Source organism: Calidris pugnax, unplaced genomic scaffold (genome assembly GCF_001431845.1).
Source record: "Calidris pugnax isolate Ruff unplaced genomic scaffold, ASM143184v1 scaffold20, whole genome shotgun sequence".
NCBI lineage: Eukaryota > Metazoa > Chordata > Aves > Charadriiformes > Scolopacidae > Calidris > Calidris pugnax.
The window spans coordinates 26705082-26719750 of NW_015094510.1; the positions used below are offsets into that span (position 1 = coordinate 26705082).

The 14669-nt window shown below is 42.7% G+C and overlaps 1 protein-coding gene across 1 annotated transcript in view; it reads right to left on the minus strand.

Annotated features, from left to right (window-relative positions):
- Positions 1-1503: 1503 nt before the first annotated feature.
- Positions 1504-14669, minus strand: part of IL17D (interleukin 17D) — a 13601-nt gene continuing 435 nt past the window's right edge. Inside the window, exons 2-3 of the mRNA XM_014965755.1 lie at positions 14323-14664; positions 1504-4913 (exon numbers count right to left, since the gene is read on the minus strand). Coding sequence (XP_014821241.1) covers positions 4598-4913; positions 14323-14664 — 658 coding nt within the window. The 3' untranslated portion in view covers positions 1504-4597. The remainder of the gene's footprint in view (positions 4914-14322; positions 14665-14669) is intronic.

Sequence of the window (14669 nt, forward strand, 5' to 3'; positions counted from 1 at the left end):
AAATCTGTGTAGATGCACTCAACAGACCAGCCCGTTGTCCACCAGCTTCTCTCTGAAAAGCCTGGTGAGCGCAGGCAGCTGCCCAAGCAGAGCCTGACTAGTGGCATTCACAGCCTTCATCAATGATAGGAGGTAAACTATTTTTGTCATACTTGTTTCCAAGAAAGTAGCTGTGTTTCTGAGAAGGCTTCAAGTCACAAAAACTCGTAGTGAATTTGGACTTTGTGCCATCACAGTAACTTTTAATATTATGTGACAGCAAAATCTTTATTTTCTGAAATAGGATTATTGAAAAACTCTTCAGTGTCAAGTAGATTGGCTTGCTTTATTGTGGATGTTTCATGGATGGATTTTCTATTGGAACAGCCTGTGGTGAAGTGTTACCACCATGCTACTTTTCCAGTGGCATTTATGAGTGCAGAGGGGTATGTGCTACAGCTTCTTGACTGCCCCAGGCGCTGTGCAGCAGCAGGACGTCTCAGTGCCCTGCTGTCGGTATAAACTGACACTTGGCAGAGTAAACCTGGGGTCTTGTGCACAGACTGATGGCTATAGGCGGAAAAGAATATACTGCAGCTGCCTGCACCTCACCCCAGATGACAAATGAAACATTTCTAGAAATGCTCAGCTTGACGTTGCACAGTTAGTCGATCTCTGTACCCCACAATTGTCTTCATGCCTCTGCCCGTGTCCCTCCGTACCAGAGCAAGGGGGAAGTACCCGATGGTTGTTTTTGCCACTCTCCCTTGGTGACCTGCAGGGCACAGCCCCATCCCCATGCAGTGAGGTGGGAACCAGGGCAACTGGGTTCAGGTTCCAGAAGCCCCTCGTCAGGCAGCATCAGAGCTGTTGCCTCCTTACACAAGAGTAGAGTGAAAACGAGTGGTAGCTCATGCCACTACTCAGCAAAACAGGTAGGATTAACTAGTTCTCCCTCGTGTGCCCTAGTTCAGGTAGTTATGGCTGTTCCCTAATCCCAGTGAGACTGACGAGCGTTTTTACTTTCTGAGCACATCACAGCCTTTTTCCCTTTTCCCCTGGCTGCTTTCATGTTCATGTTTCCCCACACGATTCATGTTTACTTGCAGCTGTGGACCCCTGCCTATTCAAACAAACACCTTCATGTAATGACTGGTTAGTAAACCAAAACTAGCATCTCAAGCTTTTTCTCAGCCTTCCTGAATGATACGAATTTTCCATCCTATCTTAAGTGATAATACAGAGGAGAAAATAATCTCTTTACCAAGGATATTGTTCTGCCTTTTGTGGCTCCTAATGTATTCCAGGGACAACCTCATTGAAGGAAAAGATTTTCCTGGCACAACAAAAATTTTCTCAAATCAGCCGCAGCTGCCAGATAGTTTCAGCTTTGAATTGTTTGCATTTATTGGGCCTGGAGTTGGTTCAATGAGGCATTTCATGTCTGCCTTGTGTCAACAGTTTGTGAGCCTTGAAGCAACTCCAATGAACCCTCCCTCCCCCCCATGCAAATTAAAGGCAAGGCTGCAGCAGCTGTAAGCAGAGGGCTAGAAGCTGGAAAATGTCACACTACAGTTGAAGTGAAACTGATATAAATCCATGATGTGATGATCTCTTAAAAAAAAAATCCAAACAAACTCTAACTACATTTAGTACTCAACCTTTTCCACATGAGTAATGTGGAGAGGGTTTATAAATGGAAGGATATTTTGAAGGTTAACAAATGTTTGTGTAGCTAATAGTTCTTGATGTTAAGTACTACAAACAGTTGTTCACTAACAAATTGTCATCAAACAGTTGTTCACGTTAAAACATAAACATAGCTTTTAAGAGACACCTAACTGGAAAGCTGGACCAGGAAGCAAACTGGCTCAGCTAAAAAATCTGTCACAGAAGAGGGTGAGGATTAAAAAAGGAAAATGGGCTTCTGAATGAGATAACATGAGGTTGCCTGTAACTACAGGAAGCTTTCTGCACTTGTTGCAGTATGACAAGAAGGAGGTCGCCAACATACATCATCTACTGATCCACTGAGGTTTTGCAGTTTGCTAACACTTTCCTTTCAGTCATCCAATTCCTGAAGCTATATGTAAGTTAAAGCATCTGTTTTTCTGGATTGGCAAAACCGATTGTGTTCCATTTACCTGATCTTAGCCTGTAACTCCCAGGAATTCCCAGAATATGCTCTAGTTACTTGAAAACCTCAAACTGACTCCATGATTTATGCCTGTGGGACAAGAGAGTTGCAACAAAAAGTGAGATTTTTTTTTTTCTCCACATCATGCAAATAAATCCATGTGCTCTAGTAACTAATTTGTTGCAGACAAATTTGTACAACAAAAGTGTGTGGGCAGACAGATGAGTTTTGCTGGAGGGCAGTGTTTAGCCAGAGCTTCAGCTGGTAGCCCTTCTTGGTATTCACTAAAGGGTAAGGGCCATGTGGTTTGGGATTTTATGTTGTTGTTGGGGTTTTTTACTGCCTTTTACTGTGAAGACTTTGCTTTCTGTGCTGTGGAGCCTGAAGGTACAACCTCACCCCATCTGAAGTGTGTGTGTGGAGAAAAATCCCCACAATTTAACAGTGAAACTGTAAGATCTTGGGCTGCTGAAGCATCATCCAATGCAGTGCTTCGCCCTTTTTTTGGGTCTGCTTCCCTTTTGAGCACCTCTGTCTTTGATTACCATTTCCCTCTTCCCAGAGGGTGAGAAGTTCTTCCACATTAGGAGGAAGGAAAAGTGGCTGTAACTGCTGCAAGTATTTACATTCCCCAGGGAACAGGTAACTACCTGTAATTGCTGGCAGCAGCTAGGCAATTAGCTGTTCTGTGACTAGTATCAACACTTGATGACCTTCTTTGAACCTTCCTTTGAGAATCCCCTTGAGAAAGAAGCATCACAATTTGAGGAAACACAGATCTGAAAACAAGTGGAACTGTGGAAAAGCATCTGCACAAGAAACACGGTTATAAACTTCAATATGATGTTGTGATGGGAATCTTTTATTGGTTTCTGGAGTTCTTAAAGATGTTTTAGGCTTTGTAAGAAGCTATACAGATTGCACTATAAAAATACTGTTATACTAGACTGAGTCATAAAGAGCACAGTCAATAATTATGCACCAAGACAAGGAGTTGTCATATGATTTTCATTCTCTATTTAACTTGTTAATTCTGCTTAGCTCATAGTCTTTCCATTCTTCATCCAATGACGCTCCAAAAGGAGCATGTGTTTGTGTAGCATAGGGACTTCATTCACTATGGATTAAGTAAATTTTTGAGATTCTTGATGCACCAAATACATTGCTGCATGTTGTGTTCATTCTTTTTTGTAATGATATTGCAGTCATGATCCTTCAACTGTACAAGCAATTCTCTGCTGTTCATTCAGAGACTTACCGACTTCGGTAATTGTGGCCCTCTGAGGAGTCATGGTCATGCAAGGTATCCCTGGTTATTCCTGATTATCATTCACTAGACTCAGTCAACCTTCAGTTCCTTGTTCTGGAAATGCAAGTTTTTGTTTGTTCTGGAAATGCAAGCTTTTGTTTATCTGGGGTTTCTGTTTAGAGCTTGCCATCAAGTTCCTATCAGCTGAAAAGATGGAAGAGTGCTCTTCCGCAGGCTAGCATTTTTTGCAGCTGATTGTCTGTTATGTGTAGCATAGGGAAAAATAAGTAACAATTAGTTATAATAATTAATTGTATAAATCGGTTGGATTTTAAAACTTTGGATTGGCTGGGACAACCAGTGACCTCTGTAGCATCTAGGAGTTAAGACCCAGCCTGTTTACTCCTTTCCTAATATGGAAAAGATTTTGTCTTTTCAACTGTACAGAATACAGTTTTGTCACAAGGAACAGTTAAGCAATTAATGATGAATGACATCTAATACAGAATTCTTGGGTCCCAAACTGCATTTTTTCTAATTGATATTTTCTGTGCAATTAGACTTAGTCCACATCAGTTTTACAATATTCTAGCACGTTTTTTCTCAACACTTTTGTCCCTGTAGCAATTTGGCAAGTTTAAAAATAGCAAACTCATAGAATATTGTTTCATGAATAACTCAAACTCAGCAAAGGTTTCCTTGCTGTAGCATACAAATAGCAAAGATGTAACAGCCAGGAACAGTGCTTGGGGTTGAGATATATGATATAAGGGAAGGCTCTCCCAGCATGAGAAGTTATCCTTTTAACTGCTGATCTGGCACATGTACGGCAGCTATGTGGTTTCTATATGAGTATTTAAAAGTAGAGTATAAAAGACTCCTTAAAAATATCAACAACCAGTAGTCTGCTATAGTAATAGCTACTATGTCTTACAGTTGCATCATCTTCTAAAATGTACTGTGAATAAGCAAGGATAAAATGTTCTGCTCTAAGGGGAAAAAAAAAAGCTACATTGGAATTTGTAACAAATACTTACATGAACTAAAGAAGTTCTTAGTATGAATTGTCATCTCTAATGATCTGAGCAAATGGACAAAAGTTTCAATCTTACAACTGAAATAACTGCAAGAGGGTAAGTTGATGTGTTTGTTTGCTGCTGTGGTGCAGCTTCCTGAGGTGGTGAAACAACGATGGGAAGCCAATACTGTTAACAAGACTCTTTATATATTCTTCATTCTGATGATGGCTTGTTTTGGCTTACCAGCAACTTCATTTCTTGCTTATCTATGCTGGAATTTACGCTTTCAGCCTCTTTTTCTTGCTCAGGTACACAAGTGCAGCCCACCGGGATAGTGACATAATCTTCTGTGTAGACGTAGCGGCCCCCAGCACAGGAGGACGTGCGGCGGAGGATGACTGTGGGCATGTACACGGGGGTGCTGCGGAAGTGGAAGTTCTCCTCGCCAAAGATCCCCATGAGGCAGCCTTTGCACAGACAGTACGCTTCAGGAATGTACTTAGGATATCTTGTGGGATCATACGAAATTCTGTAAGGAAGCAAATAATAAAGACTCATTAGTATCTCTAAAAATAGATATATTCATCTGGAAAACATTATTATAATGTGATTTGACCATAAACATTGATATGTTTTTGTTTTCTTTGCCAGGAAAAATAGCTGTACCTGTTGCTGTCTGGCTTCTTATTTGTAAAGTGCAAAGAAAAAACATGAACAACTTATAGACCTGATTAGGTCCTACAGTGCACACTGAAGTATCAAGTGACTGGCTTTCTAAAATGGGAGATTCAGGGGATTAGGCAGACTAAGTTTTGCATTTTTGACTGAATTGGTAAAAAAAGCATTAAAAAGGACACCTGAGAATTTCCAAACTTTTGATCTGCCTTGAGTTCTTAAAAAATTGGTACAAATTCTTTTTAACATTGTTATTGTTGAAGGTATGACATGATGTTTCAAAATTTTATAATTTAAATAGAATTAAATTGTACTATTATTTCTGCAATAGTTTTTGCTCCCTAGTGTACTTGGGGTTATAAAGATGCCTCCCTCTTGAAAGCAGAACTCCGTATTTCTTTCTCTAATTCACTTCCACTGACTCTTCCTCTAACCAGAGAAGAGTAACATTTGCATGCCCACACTGAGATAAACTGCAAAGTTAATGTTTTTTCTGCCCTCTCCTACTACATTTTGAAGTAGTGTTGCCCTGAAGCTTCTCTTTTGTGTTGTCTGATCCTTTCTTATTGCTTATTAATGTCCTGTCTTTGGAAATTCCTGATTAGCAGGAGCTGGAAAGCTTGTAACCTAAGTACAGCTTGGACCAACAAAGTCCAAGTTCCAACATTCCTCTCTGGATGTTGCTGGCTGCAGAAACAGAGATGTGATACTATGGTCTCAAGTCATACAGATCCTGGCTGACCTACAGCCATTGTTTTTATCAAAGACAGTAAAGGCTGATAAAGTCTGCTTGTTTTTTTCTGAAATAAAAGACTAAGTACACAGCGCAGTAGGTGTACTGGAGTGTGTAGTCACCCTGCTTATTGTGGTGGTGATGTATTTGTTGCTTTGTTCTTTACTCACTTTTCCTGTTTATACTGGAAGTAATTGCTGAGCATGGCTGTAATTTGAACATAATTCAACTGTGTGTCATTATTCTAGAAAAAACGTTTGTACCTCCAGAAAAAGAGGATTTTTTAATATGTTTAATTCCTATGCCAGCTGTCCTCTTTGTACCTGTAAGCTTCCTCCCAACCACCTTCTGCTCTCACGCTCTTACAAAACTTGCCCTGCTTCAGCACTGGCTGCACGTCCAGCGGGAGAGGCATCATGGCTCTCCTTGGCTGGAGAAATGTTCAGCCCAGAGCACTGCCAGCTGCTCTCCATGCTCCTCCCGCAGAGCCCGTCCCCGTTCAGGAGGATGCTGACCTCACATATGTTATCAGAAGCAATTACCCACCTCTCAGCCAACAGAAAACCCTTTTCTGCCCTTTCCCCCTGCTCCTCCTTTCACACAGCAGATGGTTAGACCTACACAGTATCATGCTGGTTGTTACCGGCACGCAGAAAACATGAAGACACATTGAGAGGCCACCTAGTCAAAATGCCTCCAAGAGGCAAGCTCAGGTGTAGTTGCCTGTGTTTGTCCAGCCTGTTCTTATAAACCTCCAGAAAAGATCCCCAGCCTGCCCAGAGGCTCTGTTGCACTATCTCATCACTTCTTCACTTGGTAAGTTTTCCTAACAGTGAATCAGAGCATTTTCTTCTTGCAAACCACATCAATCATTTCACGTGCTTGGATGGGAAATTACAGCAGCTGAGCCTAAAACTAACAGCCAAGGATTTGATATGAGAAAGAATGTTCAAGCCTGTAATGTTTACTGTGATGTGAAGTGCTGCAAAAACAGTAAAAGTTCCTACACTGTGTTTTAAACCATCCTCTATTGGGATCAGGATAGGACCACCACACAGTAGATGAAGGGGGGCAACTACATAAGAAAAATGAATAAATTAAATACCTATCATTAATATAATTATGTATGAAGTGATACAAACTTAGTATACAATGTCACCCTTCTTGCAGCAGTTGTCAAAATAACGAATTTTGAAAAACACAATGGACTTTAAGCGATTCCTAAATTGTGTTTCCTGGAACCCAGTTCCTTGGGTATGAAGCATTAGCCTTTTATCTTTTCAGGTGGTCTCTGAGATGAGGTTTCAGCTGAGGAAGAGACAGTGTAAGTCTGCCTTGAGCTGTGATTACACAGTAACTGCTAGTCAACAAAATCTGCACATGCCAAAAGAGGCAGCCTGGCTCTCCCTCTTGCCTCCGCCCTTGGGTTGATGCTAATGTTATTCTGGTCAGAGGATGGTTCAGGGAATTCATCCAGCTGAAAAGCAACCTCATCAAAAGCTGGATTTTGGTCCTTCAGCTGTCTTGCCACATACTCACAGAGCCTTACACAAATAAGCCAGCGTGAACAAACAGCTACAGATGGAGGCAGAAGGGAGCTGCCCTTTTCAGAGGAAGCAACACCCATTTATCAGGTTAAACCAAATCTGGAATCACAGCTTTAGCCAAGCACAAACTTGATTATTCTATCATGAAAGAAAAGAGACTTTATCTTTTTTCCCAATGGCCATATAATCTGGATTGTCTTTTTAAGGAATTTGTTTTCCTCACTGAAAAATCTGACCAGTTCTCTAAAAGCCAGACATCTGTGATGTTGCAGATACTTTTTGCAAAGCTTCTCTGTCCCATTTAAATTGCTTACTTTCCCCAGGAAATACCTTCATGTTACAGGATCTCACACCAATGTGAAATAAAATGTCTGGTAGCCAGCAGAAGGGAAAAAAGTGGAATACAGGCTTTTCTCCTGTGATACATTCCCATTTCAAACTCAAGTGTGAATAATTTCAGTGGTGGATTGTTAAACACACCATATGTCAAGTCACTGGTATTTCCTCTTCTGTATTATCTCTAGCACCTGGTTTATGATGTTACTGGAAAGCATGAACATGCTTGTGGATGCAAACATTAGAGTATTCACTAATAACAAGAGAACACTGTCACTGGAATCATGGTCTACAACAAACTTCCCCTCCAAATTCCCATGTGGCAAAAGTCAGGTATAAATGAAGCTTTTTGGGGAAGGGTGGTGTGGTTTTCTACTTTCTATAGAAAAAAATCTTGTATTGCTAAGTTTGCTGTAGATACGTCTACTCCATCATGTGAGAATTCAAAGAAATCAGACAGGATCCAGACCCACAGATGGATCTAAAATATAGATATTTTTTTGCATCCAAATTGGAACTTCAAGGCTGAAAACTCTTAAGTAATGCCTCCTGAAATTAAATGTGGAACTCAAATGTCACTAAACTTTGGAGTCATATCCAAGGTTCTGCATCTTCAGCTCAAACCTGTTAAGAAAGGCCATATAACTAAAGCCTTATTTTCATCTTTCTAGGCAACACAGCCTGATTTGGGTCTGAACTGCCAATGAACACCAGTAACCTAGCTATGCAAATGCAGTTGTATGCCCTGTTCCTTCTGTTTGATAGAATCAGAATGGTTTAGGTTGGAAAGGACCTTAAAAACCATCTAGTTGCAACCCCCCCCCCCTGCCATGGGCAGGCACACCTTCCACTAGACCAGTTTGCTCAAAGCCCCATCCAACCTGGCCTTGAACACTTCCAAGGATAGGGCCTCAGCGACTTCCCTGGGTAACCTGTTCCAATGTCTCACCACAACCACTGTAAAAAATTTCGTCCCGATATCTAATCTAAACCTACCCTACCCTCTCCCAGTTTGAAACCATTACCTCTCGTCCTATCACTACATGACCTTGTAAAATGTTCCTCTCCGGCCTTCTTGTAGGCCCCCTTCAGATACTGAGAAGCTACTATAAGGTCTCCCTGGAGCTTTCTCTTCTCCAGGCTGAACAACCCCAACTCTCTCAGCCTGTCCTCATAGGCGAGATGACGTAATCACTCTGCACGTGATGATAACCGCCTCAGTTGCTGTAGTTTGATGCATCTCCATTACTCCAAGCACTGCAAGTCATGTTTTTACATCTTCTCCTAGAACAGGGCAAACATGTTTGGTCAGGTTAATTAACTTGATAAATTACATACTCCAAGTTCCCACTGACTCTCTCCTGTAAGTGGTGAAAGATGCACCCAGCTGGGGTGGACACAACAGGAGGAGCTGGGATGAGTGGCGGAGAACCAGAAAAGCGCAAGTATCCGCTGGCACCCAAGCGTCCCCTGCATCCTTGTGTCATTTGCTGGGGCCACTGGTGCGAACCAGACAGCTCAGTGATTTTGGGGAGGGTTGCCCTTGTCCTGTGCACTCAGGTTACTGGCGTGCAGGCTAGCTCTGCCCAGCCAGCACTCTGATTTACAGATGACAGGAGCAGTGAGCTATGCCGGGCTGCTGTGTTTCCATCTGCTGGAACAAGAAGCAGGTTTGTACTGAACTGGAACTGCTAATGAAGTGTGACTAGTTCTAGGCTGCTTTTCCTTATGACCCTACGAGTGCTTTGAGAGGTCCCAGTGAAAAACAAACTTCCTGCCATTTATGTACTAAGCCTGGAAACTCGAGAGAAAAGTTTCTGTCAGAAGTAAAACTCTTGCAAAGACTTAATCTGTCTCGTCCTGTACTGCTACTTTCACATGTAGTATTTTTAATAATATTATCACTTCATAGTTTCCAAGCTTCTAAATCCAGTGGGTCAGATGCTGTGCTGGGGCAGGCGGACACAGCTGCCTCTTCAGAAAATCACTGTTAGCACTAGGCCAACAGCTGGATGTTATCAGAAGTCTAATAAGCAGATCATCATCCCTTTACTTCGCACTCTGAAATACTTACAGGATTAAGAGCTAACAACTTTTTTTTCCCCTCTTGGCAAGGCACTTATATAGCAGGTGTTCTTTTGTTCACATTATGCTTAGTTTGTGTTATACACAGGTAGTAAGTACAGAGTTTGCATAAAATAGCCTAGTGCTAACAGTGATTTTCTAAAGAGTTGTATGAACATGTACTCAAATAAAAGGGACAGCAGTTCTGCGTCCCCTTGTATTTTTTGCCTTGGCTGCATCTTTGGGATATGCACACTGTGCCCCATGGTAATACTAAATCTTGGAAAATGTCTTGGATAAGGTTCTTGAAAATCATTCGAGTATTATTTAAAGGAAAGTCCTCTTGTATGGCTGTTTTTCAAAAGCACTGCAGAAAAGCTTGGCTTTTACCAGTAAGGACAGACTTGCCTGTATTAGTTTTATTAGGATTTTATGTAGATGAGCACTAAACCAGGGATGCTTATAAACTGAAACTGGTTTTTGAAAAGCAGAAAAAGCAAGCTGGGCAATATTTGAGAGAGGGACTAGCTAACATGGGATTGCACTATCAGATCAATGCTGACAAGAAAAGTTAACGCTGTGTAAGTGAACCCTTAGTAAATGCAGGATTAGGGCCTTGAGACAGACAAAGAAGCCATGACTTCTTGAATACATATAAAGAATTTTTGCTAAATTCATGCATAAGTGTGTATGCAGAAGAATCTGAACATATTCCTGCAAACTAGCTATGAATGCTATTATAGCCTTAAGACAACTGAGAATAAAAATAGAGCTGATATATAAAGCTGATTAACAAATGGCACCCATGCCCTGCAGCACCATGAATGGAATCACAGATCAACACTACCTGTAAATGTGCCGCTGACTTCAGTGGGATCAGATTTTTCAGCCATTGCTCTGAGCTTTATGATCAGCCCCTGCAAACGTTTAGGCATGCACTTAAAATTAATCCTTTTTCTAATGGCTCTTGTCCAAGAGCAACTTGTGCATGCATCTCTGGAGCAGAGCTTCCATTGGTAAAGATTCACCATGCTTATGGCTTCTGTGAATCTTAACCAGCAGCACCCATCCCGTGGTGTCAGCAGTGGTCCACAGACAACCCAGATCACTAATTCTTGTGAAGCAAGTGCAAAGCATAGCGGTAGCCAAGGACCATACCCATGCCAGTAACTCCTTGTAGAAGGAGGCTTTCTGGATTTCATTGACTGCCCGTGTAATACTGCTAAAAAGGACAAGCAGCTCCTGTATAGATGTCACAAACTGGCACATAGTCAGCCTGATGATTTCAAGGCATGATGACTTCACGGCAGAGTTTCTGCTGCTGGCTCTACTTTCTAAAAAAACCTGGACAGTTCTTAGACTTCCTTAAGTGCTGAGCAAATCCAGTATACTTGAGATTTCACTCCACTCAACTGACTTCAGGGAACTCTGATGTCTCTTTATAGCTCTGCAAAGAGCGATTTGTGTGATTAAACTTTGTGCCCTGAGTTATATACTGATCTCCTGTGGCCTTCAGGATGGAATTTCAGTATCAGGCAGATGAACTAACATTTTTTCCCCTAACTTTTGCCTCAGATACCAACTGTTGGTTGCTGCCAGCAGCAGGATCGTAGACCAGATGGATCTGTGGTGCAATCCATGTGCAACTCCTGTATCTCTGGGTTGTAGCAAGCCAAAAATGATGTAAGTCTTGATTTTTGTATAACCAAATTAAAGATCAAGTAATAGAAAATAAATAGTAAGCAGAGAACAAAGACAAGGAAACAAGCCACGCAAGAATTATCTGTACTTTGAGCCAGTCAAACCTAATTCTTCCACACTAAACAGAATGACAAACTTAGATATATGCAATGCAGTAGAGTGAATGTTATACACAGACCTCTAAGTAATATATTTGATTCTTTCTCACAAACGCTGATATGAAAAAAATTCAGTTGACTTGAACTGCATGGTCACGTGAGCAGAAGAATTAAAAGAAGCAGCATTAAACAGCTGGGAACAGGTGCCTAGGGAGATACGCAGGGGAAGGTAAGTAGAACCAGACTTAATATCTTTATTATTAATGACCTGGAATAGGGAGTATAAACAGTATGTTAATGAAATCTGCAGATGGTAACAATGGGAACCGCTGCAACACCAATGAAGACAGAGGAACAGCACAAGGTATCTCAGACATTAAAATGCAGGTCAAAAAGAAAAAAGACCCTTTGTGCACAGAGCAGAAATCAATTGCTCTGTAACTCTTTAGGGGCAGAAAAGAAGTTGCACAGCGAGATGCTTGTGGGACACGCTGAAATGGGGCAGGAATCTTGAGTCAAGTTTCAAACACTGAAATTCATGTTTTGAGGGGTGTCCTATCAGGGTGTGCAAGAGGGGGGTGCCTACAGTGAATTAATTTCTGGGCATTCACTACTACAAGAACTCTGGTGATTCAAAGGCAGTTCAGGACACAGCAATGAATCTTGGCAAGACGAGTAAAGGGGAGCAACTCATGAGGAAAGATTAAAAGAATTAAATGTGAGTAGGCTTCTCAAGAAAGTTCTGTGTTACACAAAAGAGCTGTGCGCAGTTTTTCAGAATAACACCCCTGCCATGGAGATGAAATTTTTGGGATTGTATGAGTGGAGTTGGTTAACTGGGGACAAGATGTAATGTGCTGTTACTTGGAATATTTAATGGAGAGCTGCATGTCCTTTTTAAAGATACGCAGTAGCTCTAATGGGATCCAGGAGCTTGCCTCCAGGGTAACTGGGTGAACACCACCGATCAGACCAGATCTTCATCATGCTTTTTATCTGGCTTCAGAATCTATGAAATAGCAGCTTGTAATAGCAAATGCACATTACTGTTCATAATAAGCAATTTTATATTTTACGCTTCCATTACATATCTTGTAATGTCTGTTGCTGTCACACTGCACACTAACAATACAGTAAAAATGGGATCAAGAAAAAAAGCTGCACATGAGATCAGTTAACTAGACTGTGTACTCAGACCTCTGCACCCTAGAGAAACAATTTCTACCTCAATAAAATTTTAGATTCTGCCTTTGACAGTGTAATACCTTTTTCCCCACTATCTTTTAAAATTTTTAGCTTGGAGATGTCATCAAGTTACTTGCATGTGAATGGCTGGTGTCCGTTTGAAAATGTTTTGATGAAAAGTACAGCGGATTTACAGTTTATTAAGAAACTTTTTGTAAGCCAGGCCTCAAATAGCAGCTGGTTCTCTGCTAAAAAGTAAGCCTATAAGGAGCTCCAGCTGAAAATAAGTACCTGCCCAACAAGATGTGAGCATGGAAGGCACTGTTTTCAGATCAGGAGAACAATTTTCTGATAGCACTAGTATTTGGCAAAACCAAGATAAAAAAATACCTGAGCCTGGAGGTAGGGGTTCCGTTCAGTGCATTTGCTGTTTGCATGCTTAGCTTAAAAAGTCCTCAGTCTGCTCACAGAAAATGTATTACTAAAAATACTATTTCTAAAAATACTTTGTTTATGAAAGGCTTATTGAGCAAATAAACCATTTTTCTCTGAGTGGGATTACTTCTTAAACTAAACGTGGGCGAAAACTATGCCACAAAAGGAATGTTTATTGGAGATCACTAACAAGGACATATTTTAAGTTTGCTGAATACACAATAACTGCATCAAGCTATATATAAAGGATAACATACAGTAAGAAGCAAGAAAGTCAGTTCCTTTTATGCATGTTTTAGTTTCCCGTTGTCTGCAGTGTCTTTACTGAAAGCTGAAAACAGAGAACCCAATTCTGTCAGTCTTATTCAGACAAAACTACTGTTAGACTCGGCAGTGAGAATGCGATTGCACACCGGTTTTAGTGTTCTAGATCAGTGGTTTCCAAGCTTTTCCAGAGCTCTCTACAGATGCACAGACCTTTGTTTTGTGTATTAACCAGCCTGAAAACAGATTTACAAACCGTCAGCAAGCCCTTGGGAGTGTTCGTAGCAGAGTACGTGAAGATGTGGCTCTGCTGGTATGTAACCAGAACACACGGTGTTCTTCTCATGTATTTTAGAGACCACTAAGCTCAGTGTCTGGAGCCCCATCTCAGGGCAAGCACCCGAGCCCCCATGGGGCTGCTACAAAGGCAAGAGGGGCTTTCTTGGTGATACTCCTTTGCTGAGGGTCTTCTGTGTGAACTTCACATGTGACAATTTCCCAGAGTGACTTTTTGAGGATTGTTCTGTGCTCCTGGCTGTGTGTGTGCATGCTCCATCTCACAGCCTGCTCCTCCTCAGTCATTTTCCATTCCTCTTTCTGCCCGTTAGACACACACCTCACACAACAGTGGGGGTTCTTCTAACATATTTACCTCATACCTGCCGATTTAGACGTCTGCCTTAACACCTTTCCCTCAGGCTGCCGCGGGGTGCCGCGGCCATCCCCTCAGGGCCGGCACCTCCCGCTCCCGCCTCAGGGGAAGGCGGCGACACCCCCGGGCAGGCACAGGGGGTCCCGCCACAGGAGAACCGGCTCTCCTCAGCCCACCAGCACCCTGACACCGCTCCGTCCCTCGGGAGTCCCCCCACCTCCCGCCTTCTCCCCCCGCCCCGGACTCACCTGTAGGCCCAGGGCGAGGCGCTGCGCAGGTTGACGGGGAGCCGAAACCTCTTGTCGCCGGCCGGCCGGCTCCCGGCGGGGCAGCTGGCGTTGTGGTGGCGGCCCGGCGGCTCGGGCTGCAGGGTATGGTGGAAGGCGCTGAGCATGCCCGCCGCCAGCCGCCCGTACAGCTGCTCCAGCAGCTCCTCGGGCCGCTCGCCGCAGGTCCGGGTCCGCGCCGGCCGCTTGGGCGCCTTGACGGCCTCCGGGCGGAGCGGGAGCAGCGCCGCGCACAGCAGCGCCGCCAGCACCTGCAACGACGCCGCCGTCAGCGGGGCTGGGACCGGCCGCGCCCCCACCCCCCTACC